Source organism: Sus scrofa, chromosome 1, assembly GCF_000003025.6.
Source record: "Sus scrofa isolate TJ Tabasco breed Duroc chromosome 1, Sscrofa11.1, whole genome shotgun sequence".
In the NCBI taxonomy this organism is placed as follows: Eukaryota; Metazoa; Chordata; class Mammalia; order Artiodactyla; family Suidae; genus Sus; species Sus scrofa.
In genome coordinates, this window is record NC_010443.5 from 53,170,001 (window position 1) to 53,188,307 (window position 18,307).

An 18,307-nucleotide genomic window follows, 5' to 3' on the forward strand; every position below is an offset into this window, starting at 1 on the left:
CCTCTGTCAGAACAGTGCTGGTTTAGGCCTTCTGGAATAGTTTTAGGATGGTACCCTTAGCTGTGATCTGGCCCAGGCTTTGCCCTGGCACATAATAAGGAGGTGACTTGAATGATGCCCCCATGTTTTTGTGTGCATATTGAGCTACTGTGGTAGCAGGTGCAAAGATTTAGTGACCAGGGTCTTTGAGGGGCGAAAGGGACAAGGCAAGAAGAGAAATTGGATGATGCTGTGGCCAAAATGATTTCTCAGAATCTATGTGAATTTCAGTTTTCCGCTAACCATTGATTATTCAGTGTAGGGCCTTCCTGTCCTCAATTCCGCAGTAAATCTTTCTGTACCTACCTAAATATTTTAAGTTTAAAAAGAGAGAAAATAATTAGGATAATAAGATGATTTATCAGGGTTAATTCTGGATTCATCTCTGTAAATGCTGTTTCATAAAAGAGAGGAGATATGAAACAAGCCAGTATCATCAGTCTACCCTGGTATGCTGTTACGTACGAAAGAATTTACAAGTGAAAAATGTATTCGTGTTCTCAGAATTTCTGTAACAAAATCTAACAATCCTAGTGGTATTATTTTGCATGTATATGAATTATATTTCCTGAGCTTGGGATGTTAAGTTCACATATTTCCAGTATTTATAGAAATACTACATTCCTTTTATTTATATGTTTATTTAGTACCACAAAGCTGGCATCTTCAGTTTTTCACTTAAATTAATTTTCCAGATAATCAGAACTTACATCCTTAAACATAAGTTTATTTTTTGTTTTAATCATTTTTTGACAGTTAAAATGTTCTATAATTCATGTACATATGAATTTTTCCTGTGTATATATAATACACATACATATATAGAGATACAGGAGTGTCTATCTTTCCTGCCTTTATTAGAGAAATATTTCTGAAGTTATTTAGTAATGTTGGTATTGTTGGAGTTCCTGTCGTGACTCAGTGGTTAATGAATCCAACTAGGAACCATGAGGTTGCGGGTTCGATCCCTGGCCTTGCTTAGTACAGTTAAGGATCTGGCATTGCTGTGAGCTGTGGTGTAGGTCGCAGATGTGGCTGGGATCTTGTGTTGCTATGGCTCTGTTGTAGGCCCGCAGCTACAGCTCCGATTCGACCCCTAGCCTGGGAACCTCCATATGCCGTGGGAGCGACCCTAGAAAAGGCAAAAAAAAAAAAAAAAATAATAATGCTGATATTGTTGAACTTTAAATACTTGAGTTTCAGGACTTTTCCATTCTGTAAGAGAAGAATTTAAAATGTAGATTTGTTGGTTAGCAAATATTTTTCATGTCTGCAATTTAGGCAAACTGTTAGGTTTACAATGGATAAGCAGTGAGGTCCTACTGAAACGCACAGGGAACTATATACTATAGTCTCTTGGGATAGAACATGATGGAAGATTTTATGAGAAAAGAATGTATATTTTTGTATGACTGGATCACCATGCTATACAGCAGAAATTGCCACAACAGTGTAAATCAACTATAATAAAAGTTGGAGTTCCCGTCTTAGTGCATTGGAAACAAACCTGACCAGGAACCATGAGGTTTTGGGTTCGATCCCTGGCCTTGCTCAGTGGGTTAAGGATCCGGTGTTGCCATGAGCTGTGGTGTAGGTGGCAGACACGGCTCGGATCCAGCGTTGCTATGGCTCTGGCGGAGGCCGGCAGCTACAGCTCCAATTAGACCCCTAGCCTGTGAATCTCCATATGCTATAGGTGCAGTCCTAAAAAGACAAAAGACAAAAGCCAATAAATAAATAAATAAATAAGTAATAACAATAAAATTAAAAAAAAATCTGACTCTAGTAGTATCTCAATTTATTCATCACTAAGAGAAAATGAATCATTTCCTAGATTTGTACTACAGAAAGTGCCAGTTAATTTCCAAAGAAGACGTGACTCATGATACGAAGCTTTTCTCTGTGATGCTGCCACCAAGCACTCATCTTCAGGTGCCAGTTGGGCAACATGTTTACCTCAAGCTAACTATTGCAGGTAAGGCAAACAGAGGCTTTGGGCAAACATTTTCTTCTTATATAAGCAGTTCAGAATCAGTACTTATCTCTGGAGGAAGCACCCATTTACATTCTTAATAAATGTTTCTGGGAAGCTAGATTTAGTGATAACCAGATTCTAGTTTTTGTGGATGCAACATTCCTACCTTTTGGAACTAGAGCTGTGCCGTATCACTGAGTAGAATAAAGAAATTGTCACTAGTCATAAAGATGGTTCCACCAACACTGGAATTTATTACTAACAAAGCCTTAAAGGACAGAGGTTGGGAGCAGAAATGGGTTTCCATGGAGACACCTAGAGACCCATGTATGTGTATGTTATTGTATGTTTCTCTTGTTAGCCACTTAACAGTTGTGTGACTTGTGAATTTGAATTTATAAAGTTCAAAATGAGTGGATGATTAGAAATGATTTCCCTGCATGTGCAACCAGTGTAAGAAGCTCAGTCAGTGTATTCCTTACTTGTGAATTATTTTTCCCCTTACTGGCATCCTAAAATAACCTCATTTACTTAAGTACCTTTCTTTCTGTTGTCTAACATCTTGGCCTTTCGAAACTGCAGAAGGGAACATTAGCATGTCAGTCCTAGTGTTTCTAGCAATCAGTCTTACAGACTACCAGCCAGGATTTGGTGAATATGGTATATTTTGATGGCACTGTTGGGTGTTTTCTTTTCATCACAAATGCCAAGTTGTCATTCAGTAACTGGTATCTGGTATGGTTATTGTCAGTGTATTATAATTTGCAGACAGATTAATTTTGTGTATGTCAAGGAGCCATGTATGAAATTTTGGTCTTTCAAATGTATGGTGACTCTTCTTTCTTTGGAATTTGGCTAGCTAAACTGTAACATGACCTCTTGTTAATTTTACCCTGTCTTTAATTATTATATTCTTAGAAGTAGTTCGATTAATATTTTTTCAGTTACCAAAATAATATATTAAACATTGAAACAATTCAAAATATATAAAGTTAAAAGTGAAATTCTTGCCTCCCTCAAACCCAAATGATCCCATCAATAATCCATTGTTAAAAATTTGGTGTATAATTAATACTATTATGTAAGTACCTTGCGTCTCTGTAAACTTCGATGCATTTTTGTTGTGGCTCATTACAAAGCTCATGTGTTGATGGCATGGATGGTTTTTTCTAAGTTTATTAACATAAATCCCTATCTTAATACCACACTTAATAAAAACAGATTATTTATGTTGTAGGTGAATTATTGATTTGTTAAAATTATTTTAACATACATAGGCTTGGGGTATGTATACATACATGTGCTATATAATTCTAACTATGTTCTATACATATAGAATTATATTCACATTAAGCGTACAGTTTTAAATATGTACTAATAGCATCATAACATTTTTATGTTTCATCTTTATTCATCTGGATTTTTAGAATTGAATTTCTTTGATGTGACCTTTTCTAGGTACTGAAATTGTGAAGCCATATACACCTGTATCTGATTCCTTAGTCCCAGAGTTCAAGGAACCAGTTTTTCCCAATAGTAAATACATCTACTTTTTGGTAAAAATCTACCCTGCTGGACTCTTCACACCAGAGCTTGATCTTCTTCAGATTGGTAAGTATTTTTTTTTTAAACTTACATTGTGTTCTGGATTGGATCAATTGTTACACTATTCTCTAGTTATTCCCCTGTGGGAGTCTATCAGATAATCTTAACTCACCATGTCTGCAGTGAATGTCGTGTTCTCTTTGTCCCACCCAATCTGTCCTTGTTTCCATATTCCTTATGTATTATTTGCCGCATCGCTGTTCATGCTCGACCCAACTTAGAGACTTGAGTAATCCCTGAGTCTTCCCATTTTCTTCCTCCCAATCCCGCCAACCACTTAGTTCTTTTGTGTCTACCTCTCAGTGACTTTTTAATCTTTCTTTTCAATCCCTTCTGCCACCCCATTAGGTGAAGCCTTCATCATTTCTCTGTTGACCTATAACTGGTCTCTTTCAGTGGCCTCGATCTGCTTTTTTTCTATTTATCTGCATTTTCCAGTTCTTTTTCCATGTGGCCCTGAGGATAGAATGAATCATGTTGCTCTGTAGCTTTGAAACCTCTGATGGGGCTCCATTACCCAGCTCTTAAGTCCTCTTCATGGTCTACTAAGACTTTGATGGTCTCTCCAGCTTCCCCTCTTGCTCTATAAAGTACTTGTGCTATTCAGAGTTCCACATGCTCACCATCCTAAGTGATAGGAACATGAGTTTTGTAGGAAACCCATCGGCCCTCTCTACCTGTCAAGTACCTTTTTTTAAAAGACCCAAACAAACCATCACCTCCTTTACGAAGCCTCCTGCCTCTTCTGAACCCCTCCATAACTAACACTTAGTTCATAGCTCTAGGATAAGAATAAATAATAGTCCTTCTTTATAGAACTTTTGAGTTTAAGGGCAGAGGTTGTCTTATCTTTGTATTTCTCATACCTAGCATGGCAGTTGACACATAATGGGCTCTCAATAAAAGTATTTTGAAAGAATTAATAAAGGGACTGTAATGAAATCTGTTAATATTTAGAGAACCCCCTCTTCCTGTTTCTACTCCTTTTTCTGTGTCTTCAGCCATTCACTGCCTTTTGCCTAACAATAAAAGTGATCTTCCCCCTTTTAAGCAGCATTTGCAGTAATATCCAGGTAACTGAAATAGATGAATACAATTTGGAAACGAAGAAAATCTGTTGCTTTCTGAAAGTTAATAAACTCAGCAGTCTATACATAACATGTGATGAGTCGTCTCATAAACCAAAATATTGTAAAAGTATTATAATTCTTCATAAAAGTGAACCTGAAAATATTTGGAATACCTACAAACCTAGTGAAGGTGATGTCACCTTGGGAAGGGCTGACAACATGGCTGTAATACAGCAGGTGGAAGCTTAGCCAATGGTATTATAACCTATTCATAGACATTGTGTGAAGTAGGGTGGAGAGTTCACCTGGAGCATGGAAAAGAAAGCCAGAATAGCACGATCAGTGTTTTTGTCAACTTCATCCAGAAGAACTCGTCATGGCACAGATACTGTACAGTGCCAGGCAGTGACAACTCAGGAAGCCCTATTATGGCCTGAATGAGCTACTGTATAAAATTATCCACTTTGTTTCAGTCCCATGTTCATCAAGCAACTTTTTTTTTTTTTGTCTTTTTGCCATTTCTTGGGCCGCTCCCGGGGCATATGGAGGTTCCCAGGCTAGGGGTCAAATCAGAGCTGTAGCCACCTGCCAACACCAGAGCCACAGCAACGCGGGATTTGAGCTGTGTCTGCAACCTACACCACAGCTCATGGCAACGCCAGATCCTTAACCCGCTGAGCAAGGCCAGGGATCGAACCCGCAACCTCATGGTTCCTAGTTGGATTCATTAACCACTGTACCACAGTGGGAACTCCTCATCAAGCAACTTTTATATGATTATTTTGGCCTTCCAAATATTCTGACGCTGGAAATGAAATGTCCTGGATGGGGCATGTAATGGTTAGGTCACTAGATGCAGATAGGCTGAAAATCCATTGCCATTCCGACAAGTGTGCTTTAATCTCTTGTGAATTTGATTAGCATCTGGTCCTTGCCTGAGTCTAATCAATTTTATGACATTGGAAGGATCAGACTGTGGACAAAAGTTACCAAGTTAATATCATTCTGTGAGGCTTCTTTAGTAAACAACCAGCTCACTTTTTCCTGGGGATATTCTGATCTTCTTGTCCCTTTTGAACTATAACCAGGAGCTTCTGTTACTTTCTCATACTTAATTTATCAATTATTGCAAGATTCTTAATATCCTGTCATGGACAGAAAAAGGGAAAAATTATGAGCATCCAAGCATTTAAAATCAGAGCATTTGAAATTTTTTTAAAAATATGGATAGGTTTTTTTTTTCTTAATTGAAGTATAGTTGATTTACAACATCGTTTAGTTTTAGGTGTACAACACAGTGATTCAGATATATATATATATATCTTATCTGTCTATCTGTATTATATATATAATAGATAACCAACAAGGACCTTCTGTATAGCACAGGGAACTATACTCAGTATTTTGTCATGACCTATAAGGGAAAAGAATCTGAAGAAGAAGATACACACACACACACACACACACACACACACACACACACACACATTATATAGTATAATATGTAATATTATAATATTAAAAAATATTGAGCATAGTTCCCAGTGCTATATAGGAGGTCCTTGTTGGTTATCTGTTTTATATATAGTAGTGTGTATATGTTAATCCTGTCCTCCTAATTTATCCCTCTGTCCTCTTTCTACTTGGTAATCATAAGTTTGTTTTCTATGTCTATGGACATACTTCTTTTTCATATATAAATTCATCTGTGTCATTTATTTTTAGATTCCACATATAAAAGTTATCATATGATATTTATCTTTCTCTGACTTACTTTACTTCGTATGATAATATATTGGCCCATGTTGCTGCAAATGGCACAATTTCTTTTTTATGGCTAAGTAGTATTCCATTGTGTATGTGTATGTGTGTGTATGTGAAAATATGTGTGTGTGTATCATATTTTATTTATTCATCTCCCATCTAAACATTTAGGTTGCTTCCATGTCTTGCCTGTTGTAAATAGTCCTGGGAATGAACATTGGGTTGCATGTATCTTCTTGAATTAGATATTTCTACAGATATATGCCCAGGAGTATGATTGCTGGATCAAATGGTAAAACTGTTTTTAAAGGAACCTCCGTACTGTTCTCCCTAGTGGTGTAACAGTTTACATTTTCACCCATCTCCACACTTTCTCCAGCATTTATTTGTAGACCTTTGATGATGACCATTTTGAATGGAATGAGGTGATACCTCATTGTAGTTTTGATTTCCATTTTTTTTTTTTTTTGTCTTTTTGCCATTTCTTGGGCCGCTCCCACGGCATATGGAGGTTCCCAGGCTAGGGGTCTAATCGGAGCTGCAGCTGCCAGCCTACGCCAGAGCCACAGCAATGCGGGATCCGAGCCGCGCCTGCAACCTACACCACAGCTCACAGCAACGCTGGATCATTAACCCACTGAGCAAGGGCAGGGACCGAACCCGCAACCTCATGGTTCCTAGTCGGATTCGTTAACCACCGCGCCACAATGGGAACTCCTCCATTTTCTAATAATTAGTGATGTTGAGGATTTTTTCCATGTGCCTTTTGGCCATCTATATGTCTTTTTTGGGGAAATATCTATTTAGATCTTTGCCTGCTTTTTGATTGAGTTGTTTGGGTTTTTTGGTATGGAGCTATATGAGCTGTTTGTATATTTTAGAAATTAAGTCCTTATTGGTCACATTGTTTGCAAATATTTTCTCCAAGTCCATAGGTTGTCTTTTTGTTTTTTTAATGGTTTCCTTTACTGTGCAAAAGCTTTTAAGTTTAATTACGGCCCATTTGGGGTTTTTTTGTCTTTATTTTCATTAATCAAGGAAGTGGATCCAAAAAAATATTGCTGTGATTTATGTCAAAGAATGTTCTGCCTATGTTTTCCTTTAGGAGCTTATAGTATCCAGTTTGATTTTGAGTTTATTTTTGTGTATGGTGTTAGAGAGTGTTCTAATTTTATTCTTTGACATGTGGCTGTCCAGTACAGTTCTCTTATAGGCGTGGTACATAGTGATTATATCAACTGCATAGCAGAAAAGGGTTTTTTCAACTATTTTGATTGTAGATATAGAAGTAGCATGCTCCAGGTACAGTTTCTCATCTTGTTTGTCTTTGTAGGAATTAAATTCAGAATAACTCTTATTTTAATTGGTAGGTCTTTTCTAAGATTTGATGGAGGCAAAGTTAGCATTTTCTAATGTTCCATTTACTAAGAATATAAGATTTTAGAATACATTTCTATTTCTGTTTTCTCTTGTACTAGTCTTATTACTATGGTAAAGAATTGGTGTGTTAAGTGGTGACTATGTCACCTTGTACCATACAAGACAGGTGTTCAAGAACTGCTTTTTTTTTTTTTTTTTTTTTTTTTGGCTCTTTGTCTCTTCTGTGGCCGCACTTGTAGCATATGGAGGTTCCCAGGCTAGGGATCTAATCGGAGCTGTAGCCGCCAGCCTACGCCAGAGCCTCAACAACACAGGATCCAAGCCACGTCTGCGACCTACACCACAGCTCATGGCAACGCCGGATCCTTAACCCACTGATCGAGGCCAGGGATCGAACCTGCAACCTCATGGTTCCTAGTCAGATTCGTTAACCACTATGCCACGACAGGAACTCCAAGGACTGCTTTTGAACTGCTTAGATTTAGTTTAGCAGTTATCCTTTATTGGATGGGTTGGGAATGAAATGTTGGTAAATGAGTGTAACAAAACCTTGTTATTGACTTGATTATAATGATAATTTGAGTATAATGACATACTTGGGAACCTAATGAATACTCTTAAAACTGCTTACATACCTTACAAACTGAGATGTAGTCTGATCGTTACCCAACCTGTTTCTCCTCAGTATTATAAATTCAGCTAGGTTTACCATCTCAGGTTTCCTGATTTTTTTCTGATTTAGTGTGTATTTCATTGTTTAGGAGATTATGTTTCTGTAAGCAATCCTGAGGGCAGTTTTAAAATATCCCAGTTCCAAGAAATGGAAGATCTCTTTCTATTGGCAGCTGGAACAGGCTTCACACCAATGGTTAAAGTACTGCATTATGCTTTGACTGGTATACCCAGTCTCAGGTATGTAACTTTATCTTTAATTACTATCCCTTGTGAGGCTGTTGGATTAGTAGAAGGATTCTAAATTAATTAAATACTCAGTGGACCTCAACAGACACGTTCTCATCCCTCAGTTATCATTTCTTAACTTTTCTTCCTCTGAGCTGTTTTATTCACTTGATTCTTTTAATTTGGGTACTTTTCTTTCCTTAATTGGCACTAAAAACACATTCATGCTACTTTACTTTTAGACTTTCCATTCATGTATATTTTAAGTGTAATTGAAATAGTGCTTTTTGAGTTGTTATTGTTTTTTCTTTTAAGGAAAGTGAAGCTGATGTTCTTCAATAAAACAGAGGATGATATAATTTGGAGAAGCCAATTGGAGAAATTAGCATTAAAGGATAAAAGGTATTAAAGTGATAGTAGCTCTGTGTTTAATTTATTCTTACATATTTAGTCAGGTAAGTCCTGTCTTCTTTGGTTGGAGTTTTTAATTGACTAGGAAGCTCCTTCAAACAAAAAAATAAACTTAATAATTCTCTTTAAAAAAAATTAAATGTAAGTAATATTAATACATCTCCCCCAGAGAAATACTGTTTGATAAGATCAATGTGACATCAAGTGTGTACCAATAAAATATGTAATGGGCTTTATGTTTCTGTTGTTTATACTGAGTTGGGTCTCATCAAAAATGATCCAATATAGCCAATTCGGTGATTCAAGATCTTCTTATTATAATGGGAACAGATCAGATAAATTTGGTGAGGTGGATTAAGCAAATATAAGCATGTTTCTTTACCACAGGATTTCTTAAAGCCTTTGCTGTACCGGTGTCCTTTGTGACTTTCCAAGAAGAGGGTTCCTATGCATTGTTGAGCAAGTTTCTCTTCATTTTTGTTTCTTTACATGAACACTTACTATTATCACTAGTGATCCTTAGTATGCACTTTGGGAAGTGCTGGTAGAAGTAATAGAAAAAAGTTTGAGTCGGTCTGAATTCAGTGGTAGAACCAGATAGCAAGGTGAAAATTTGTTTCTTTGAAAAGAGAACCCTATAGTCAACGGCAGTTAAGATAATTTAACCATCTCCCCTAAAGAGGTTTGAAAGCAGGAGGAAATTCAAAATAATTTGGAAGAAGAGTGAATTGGACAAGCTGTCATACTTTATGAAGTATTTCTATATCATTAAAAATACTTCTAAGAATTTCAGAACTTCATAAGTCACACAAAATATCTGACATATCTGACATATGACAGTATGGTATAGATAAAGTTGTAGGCCTTTTAAAAGTTAAAGACCTCAGGTCCTGCTGTATAGCACAGAGGAACTATATCTGATCACTTGTGATGAAATATGATATTATGAGAAAAAGAATATTTATGTATATGTGTATAGAACATATATATGTGTATATATGGAAGATATGAGAAAAAGAATGTGTGTGTATGTATGCATATACATATACACATGTGTATAGAATATATATATATGTGTATATATGGAAGATATGAGAAAAAGAATGTGTGTGTATGTATACATATACATATACACATGTGTATATATATATGACACATCATATACATCATGTATATATCACATACACATCATGTATATATCATATACATATATATTATATATGTGGAAGATATTATGAGAAAAAGAATCTATGTGTGTGTATATATATATGACTGGGTCACTTGCAGTGCAGCAGAAATTGACAAAACATTGTAAATCAAGTATAATAAAAAAAAATTTTTTTTAAGTTAATGACCTTAGAAACTCAGCTGTTCCAGAGGCTCCAGGCTCTTCTGAATATTTTCTGTATGTCCCTACTAAGGTGAGCTGTGGTTCCTTCTAGTTATTCCTCCCTGTTGTCTCCCATCCCCCCCCCCTTTCTCTTTTAATAAATAATTTGCGCAAATTAAGGATGATCTGAATTTAATTTTCCTTGAACTATTTTCTCTTCTTACATACTTAAAGCATAAATCCAAGAATACTTACTATAGTTAAGCAGTTGCATGGCCATTTAGAGTGTACTTTGAGGGAATACAAATTCCTAGGTTTTTCAGATATCTTTTTCAGTAATTTTCAGAGTAGAAAATTGGAAGCAGCATTTATCACAAAGCCTAAAGACCTAAGTTCTAGTTTTTGTTTGACCCTTTGCTAGCTTGAAACTGTCTTCAAAAATTACTTAGCTCTGTGGGCCTGTCTCTTTATCTTCGGAATGAATAATGACATCTTTCTTCCTTACTTCATAAGGCTGTTGTCAGAATTGGAGAGGGTAGTGTAAGCTCTGGAGATTGTGAAACCCTGCCTCAGATATTTGGATTGTGGTTATAGAGGATCTCTGTATGCATGTGTTTGTTTCTGTATTAACTGTTTGAGCTTCTTTTTCCTACGCAAACATCTAGAAGAATTTAAACGCACATAGCTGGACTTTTTTAACTAAGTTTTTTTTTTAAGTATTTTTGGCAGGTTTTGGACATAGTGTTCCTTAAGGTAGTTTCCTTGTACAAGAAAAATCCATTTATTATTATTTCAGTGAACGGACATTATTCTCTGAGTCTTTCCCTAGGAGTTAAACTCAATTTAAGAGGCAGTTCGTCAAAGGAATGTATTAACAGCCTCTGAAAACGAAGGGTTCTTTTTTTTCTTTCTTTTTTTTTTTATTAAAGTATTGTTGATTTACAGTGTTTCTTCAATTTCTGTTGTACAGCTCAGTGACCCAATCACACATAGTTCCCTATGCTGTACTTTAGGGCCCCATTGCCCATCCAATCCAAATATAAGTGTTTGCATCCAAAACCCCCCAAACTCCCTGTCCATCCTACTCCGGGAACCACAAAGTCTGCTCCTTTTGGCCATGATCTGTTTCTGTTTTGTAGATAGGATCATCTGTGCCATATTTTAGATTCTACAAATAAGTGATATCATTTGGTGTCTGTCTTTTTCCTTCTGATTTACTTCACTTAATAATGAGAATCTTTAGTTCCACCCATGTTGCTGCAAATGGCATTAGTTTATCTTTCTTACGGCTGAGAAGTATTCCACTGTGTATATATACCACACCTTCTTAATCCATTCATCTGTCCATGGACATTTAGATTGTATCCATGTCTTGGCTATTGTGAATAGCTCTGCCAGTGGACTTAGGGGTGCATGTATCTTTTTCAGTGAAAGTTTTTTCTGGATGTATGCCCAGGAGTGGGATTGCTGAATCATTGTGGTAGTTCTATATTTAGTTTTCTGAGGTACCTCCATACTGTTTTCCATGGTGGTTGTAGCAGTTTACATTCCCACCAACAGTGAAGGAGGGTTCCCTTTTCTCCACACCCTTTCCAGCATTTGTTATTTGATGACATGTTAATGATGGCCCTTCTGACTGGTGTGAAGTGGTACTTCATCCTAATTTTAATTTGCATTTCTCTAATAATTAGTGATGTTGAACATTTTTTCATGTGCCTGTTGGCCATCTGTATGTCTTCTTTGGAGAATTGTCTGTTTAGGTCTTCTGCCCATTTTTCAATTGGGTTGTTTGTTTTTTTGTTGTGAAGTGTCCCTTAATGAAGTCACCTGTGTTTTGTTTTGTCTTAGTCTGCACACAATTTCAGGTTGTAGAATTGTTTGGGCTGGAGGATTGAGGATGAGAAAAGGGCCCTTTTTTTCACTTGTGGGTGACTGGCTCTAATAATGCTCACAAGATGCTTCAGTTTACTGGGAGAAGTGAGAGCCTCGTGACTCCTCGTGCCTTTGTCCTCTCTTCTGCTCCCCTCCCCTGCCCTTCCTGCTCTCACCTTCCTTTCCTATGTGCTCTGGGTCCCTACCTTCCCTTCCACTTCCTGGAGACAGAGCTCTCCTTGCTGGTACTGACTTCCAGCATAGGATAATCTATGCTCCTGGAGACTCATGGTCAAACCCTCACTGGAAAACCCAAAGACCTTGCATATGTACATGGCTTTGGAATATTTATTAGGGTAGGCTTTATCTAGATAGAGGAGAAACCTAGCCTTAAAGGCCTACTTTTTTTTGTTTTTTGTTTTTTCAGGGACACACCAGAGTCATATGGAAGTTCACAGGCTAGGGGTGGAATCAGAGCTGTATCTTCTGGCCTATGCCACAGCCACAGCAATGTGGGATCTGAGCCACGTCTGCGACCTACACCATAGCTTATGGGCAATGCTGGATCCTTAACCCACTGAGTGAACTCACATCCTCATAGTCCTAGTCAGGTTCGTTACTGCTGAGCCATGTCAGGAACTCCTATCCCTGCAGTTTTATTCCATTGACAGACTTACCGGAATAGAGGCAGGGCAGACTATCTTTTATTGTAATTTAATATGGCAATTGCTATCTGTTACTGCATTGTCTATGTATAATAGAAATGTCTTAGGCTCGTGGTTCCACAGCTGTTTTTGGGTCCCTTTTGATAATATGGTGAAAGTTCATGGACCTTCTTCCCAGAAAAATGTCCTTACATTTTATATGTAATTTCTAGTTGCTTACATGTGGCTTTGTCCTGCTAAGTATAGTGTTTATTTTTGGCCAATATGGCTTCTTGTTAAATTAATCCCTTTAGTCATTCATTAGGTATTTTTGGCACACTTGCCTCAAGCCAGGCCTGGATATAGTATTGAACAAGTCAGATAAGGACGCTGCCCTCAGTGGAGCAGTAAACAAAAAGCACATTCCAGGATCATCCAACACCATCTTAATTTTGAGTGCTGGGGAGGAAAAAATGTCACTGAAAGAAAGTATTTGGGGAGGCCATTTTGTATAAGGTAGATTCAAATTGCTGCTAAAACAAGATGGGAACCTTGAAGGCAAGAAATAAAACATATCTCTATAGAATTTTTTTTTCTTACTTTTTTTTTTTTTTTTTTTTTTTTTTTTTTTGGTCTTTTTGCCTTTTCTAGGGCCTCACCCATGGCATGTGGAGGTTCCCAGGCTAGGGGTCAAATCGGAGCTGTAGCTGCCGACCTATACCACAGCCACAACAACGCCAGATTCAAGCCGTGTCTGTGACCTACACCACAGCTCACAGCAACACCAGACCCTTAACCCACTGATTGAGGCCAGAGATCGAATCCACAACTTCATGGTCACTAGTTGGATTCGTTTCCGCTGCGCCACAACAGAAACTCCCATATCTCTATAGAGTGTTTAAATATATGATCAGAATATTAGAGTTGTAGGAGTTGTCCCTTGTTCCACAAATGAACGAATAAGCCCCCTGGAGGTTGGGTCTGGTGAGAACTGGGGTGGTTCTCCAGCCCTGGCTGGGACTCCAAACTGGTCTGTGTGCTCATGCTGGGCTCCTCCATTCTTGGAAGCATGAACCTGCTACAGCACAGTGACATGGGGACAGCTGCACCAGCCACATCTTGTTTTCTTTCTGGTGTTTGGCTCCCCAGGCCACCTCACAAGAGAAACTATTCACTTCAGTGTTTTCTTAAGATTGAGATTAATGTATAATTAATTCCTGCCTCTCTTGAGAAAATATCTGAATTACTTAACTGGAGAAAGAAGTGCATTGGCTCTGATGCTATTGAAAATGTTAAAATTTAATTGTGTTTGCAAAATGGAGCAAAGGGGGCAGGTACCATTTGGAATTTCGAATTTACTGTGGCTCTTTACCAGCAGTTCACTTAGCAGATTACAAAGCTGGGGGAAGAAATGGGCTTTGGTTACAGTGTGAGACTTGGTTTGATGTGCTTCTTTCATTATAATTCTGTATCCTTTCTTTTATTTTCTTTCAAACGTTTCACTCCATAGTGTTTGCATGTCTGCACTAGGGTGCAGTGGTAGCCAGAGCAAACATGGTCCCTGATCTCGTGGGGTTTCTGGTCTCATGGGGAAGGTAGACATTAATACAGTGATCATCTTGGTGGTCACATATTTACAGTCTGATGCAAGGGCTGTAAAGAAGAGAAAAGGAAAACATGTCTACAACTCATAAAAGAAAGGACTCCAGACTGGTGGGGCTGCAGTGCTTCCCTGAATATGATGTCTGAGCAAAGAACTGAACCGTGGTGTGGAAGAAACCCTACAGAAAGAAGAAGGAGAATGGGCAGGGTTGCACAGTGTAGGCTGGGCGCAGTAGAGCAGGGTTAGGAACTAGGCCTTGGGGAGAATTTGGTCATGGAGGTCGAGGCAGATAAATCCCAGGTTTCTGGTTTGTGCAATCAAGTGGACTATGGGGCCACTCACAGCAGTAACTTCAGGTGTGGGCAGGAAGATTTTAAGTCAAGGTGGAGGCCATGGAGACAGTAACAGTTAAGAAGTCAGATAGGCCATTGGTTATAGGGGTCTAGGACCCACTGAAGAGGTTTGAGTCTGAGATGCAAATGCACATGTCACTGGCCATTGCTTTTTACTGTGATATATGTGAGCAGATGATTAACAGAAATGTAGAGTTCTCCGAGATTCCTTGGGAGCTCTCTTTCTAGTCAGTTCAGTAAAAAATGTCAAATTATTCTTATCTGTAGCAAAAGTTTCTCTTTGGTAAATATGGATCTACTGGTATGTTTTTGTGAAATCTTTCTTTACAGTCTGTTCGAGTGCTTTGTTAGCAAGTATATCAATCTTCATATATTCAGTCATTCTCCAGGGGAGCAAAAAATATTTTAGTGACTTTGAAATATGTTCATAATATGGTTAACATAATAGACTTTTAAAAAATGTTTCTTTTCCCCAGATTTGATGTTGAATTTGTTCTCTCAGCACCTCCTTCTGAATGGAGTGGCAAACAGGGATACATTTCACCAGCTCTGCTTTCTGAATTCTTGAAAAAAAGTTTAGAGAAATCCAAAGTCCTCATCTGCATTTGTGGACCAACGCCATTTACCGAACAAGGAATGAAGTGAGTAGCAATATGGTTGGAGAAAGAATCTCAGCCCTGTGAAATCCTATAAAAAAGCAGTTGATTTGGCTCTCAATTCATGCTGTTCATATGAACTTGCACTATAATAGTCTGTTACAGGCTATGAAAATAACAAAGGGTTTAATCTGCACGCAGGTGAAGGGTGGAGGCTGGGATTATGCATAGAGATAGATGTGAACGCAAAAGACACAACCAGCTCTTGATGGCCTCTGCTAATGACGGCAGTGTGGATGCATTCACAACGTTGGTGCCAGATATTTTGGGGGGACACGAGATTCAACCTCTTCTTCCACCAGAGTTTCATAATATATAATAATAAGTGTTCGTCTCATTGTAGCTTTTGATCTTCATTCTATGCAAGAGGGGGAGAGCTAGTAAGTAGCAGTGAGAGAAAGCTGAACAGCAAGACAGAAAACAGACATTAGAACATAAATAGGCAAGACTAAAAGTTGAACTCCACACCATAAAAAACCAGTGGTAGCGACCATCATATTTAAAAATCACCTTGGAGTTCCTGTTGTGACACCGCAGAAACGAATCCGACTAGGAACCATGAGGTTTTGAGTTCGATCCCTGGCCTCGCTCAGTGGGTTAAGGATCCAGTGTTGCCGTGAGCTGTGGTGTAGGTCGCAGACGCAGCTCAATTTGGTGCTGCTGTGGCTGTGGTGTAGGCCGGCAGCTGTATCTCCCATTAGACAGACCCCTAGCTTGGGAACCTCCATATGCTGCGGGTGGGCCCTAAAAGGACAAAAGACCAAAAAAAAAAAAAAAAAAAAAAAAGAAAGAAAAGAAAAGAAAAAAGAAAAAATCACCTTGATGTGAACTAACTCTAAAATGATACTTTAAAATATTTGGTTAAATATAGCCTCTCTTGGGTTTCTAGATGAAATCTTATGACGACCTTAAATGCCTTGCCTTTCCTGATTTGGTATATGACTGAACCTAACACTTTCTAGATAATTTTCTCTTGCTATTTTATTTTTAATTTTAATTAAGAAAAAGATTGACTGCAATAAATAAATGAAGACATTAAAAAGTTTTTCTCTCCACATTGTATTTTAAAAGGCATTTTAACTAAATTTAAGTATATTTCTGGTTTTTAATGGTTTCAGAAAAATGTGCTTCTGTTTAAGTTCTCTCAACTTAAAAAAAAATTGGGGAGGAGTTCCTGTTGTGGCACAGTGGAAATGAATCTAACTAGTAACCATGAGGTTGTGTGTTCGGTCCCTGGCCTCACTCATTGGGTTAAGGATCTGGCAATGCAGTGAGCTTCGATGTAGGTCACAGACATGGCTCAGATCCTGCATTGCTATGGCTTTGATGTAGGCCAGCAGCTGTAGTTCTGATTCAACCCATAGCCTGGGAACTTCCATATGCCATGGGTGTGGCCCTAAAAAGCAAAAAAAAAAAAAAAAAATTGTAGTTTAAACTTTTCCTCTTTTAAAGCTCAAACAAAACTATTACAATTATAGTGAAGACTAACAATATAAGCATATTTTATGAAGTAAAATTATTTTTCAGGAAAAAAAGGCTAAGACTACACTCTTCTCCTTTATTGACTCTGCCCTTTATTATTTTTATAATGATTTTTATTTTTTCTATTATAGCTAGTTTAGTGTTCTGTCAATTTTCTACTGAACAGCAAGGTGACCCAGTCATACATACATGTATACATTCTTTTTTCTCACATTATCACGCTCTATCACTAGTGACTAGATATAGTTCCCAGTGCTATACAACAGGATCTCATTGCTTATCCATTCCAAAGGCAATAGGTTGCATCTATTAACCCCAAATTCCCAGTCCATCCCACTCCCTCCCCCCCTCCCTCCCTCTCGGCAACCACAAGTCTGTTCTCCAAGTCCATGATTGTCTTTTCTGTGGAAAGGTTCGTTTGTGCCATGTATTAGATTCCAGATGTAAGTGATATCATATGGTATGTGACACTGCCCTTTAGAAGTATCTTATAGATTGCAGTATAATCATATTTTTAAATAATAGCAATCATAAACTTGATGTGTTGAAAGAGGCTGTCTTTAAGGCCACTTGATCCAGTTTTCACTGACTGAGGAGGAAATCCCTTGAACAGCTTCCCTAACAGGAGTAGGCCATTTGCTCCCATGAACTCTGGGCTTCTTGAAGGCTTTTTTTTTTTTTTTTTTTCAGGGCTAGGGGCTGAATTTGAGCTGCTGCTGCCCACACAGCCATAGCAATGCAGATCCCAAGCTGCATCTGGGGCCTTCGCTGCAGTTTGTGGCAATGCCAGATCCTTAACCCCCTGAGTGAGGTCAGGGATCAAACCCACATCCTTATGGATACTAATTGGGTTCTTAACCTGCTGAGCCACAATGGGAACTCCCCTGAGGGCTCCTCATTGGGGTTCTATGCAAGGCCTAGTAGGGTTCTAACCAAGCCCACTTCTTGCATACTGGAGCCTCAGTGTATGTGTACCTGAATTGAAGATAGCCAAGAGCCTAGTATTTTTTTAGTTTTTAAATTGACTATAATCTGGATAGCTCTATTTTCTCAGCTTTACCTCTGAGCAAGTCTCTCTGTGCAGCACTCTCTCACTTGCCCGGAATTGCTGAGTCTGCCTCATCATCTGTGGGTCCCTGCCGGCTCATCCTTGAACATGCTGCATTGAGTTGCCTTGTGAGGTGCTGCTTGATACGGATCAGGACTGACCCTTCATACCTTCT

General features: G+C 38.2%; 1 protein-coding gene across 4 annotated transcripts in view; it reads left to right on the forward strand.

The window, feature by feature from the left end:
- The window catches only part of LOC100622980 (cytochrome b5 reductase 4), a 99,211-nt gene that overhangs the window by 77,995 nt on the left and 2,909 nt on the right, over positions 1-18,307 (forward strand). For 3 of the 4 annotated variants that reach the window (XM_021089548.1, XM_021089555.1, XM_013992656.2), the window contains 5 exons: positions 1,874-2,014; positions 3,473-3,625; positions 8,595-8,745; positions 9,049-9,135; positions 15,423-15,587. In XM_021089548.1, coding sequence (XP_020945207.1) covers positions 1,874-2,014; positions 3,473-3,625; positions 8,595-8,745; positions 9,049-9,135; positions 15,423-15,587 — 697 coding nt within the window. The remainder of the gene's footprint in view (positions 1-1,873; positions 2,015-3,472; positions 3,626-8,594; positions 8,746-9,048; positions 9,136-15,422; positions 15,588-18,307) is intronic. The other variant, XR_002343379.1, reaches the window with a different exon arrangement.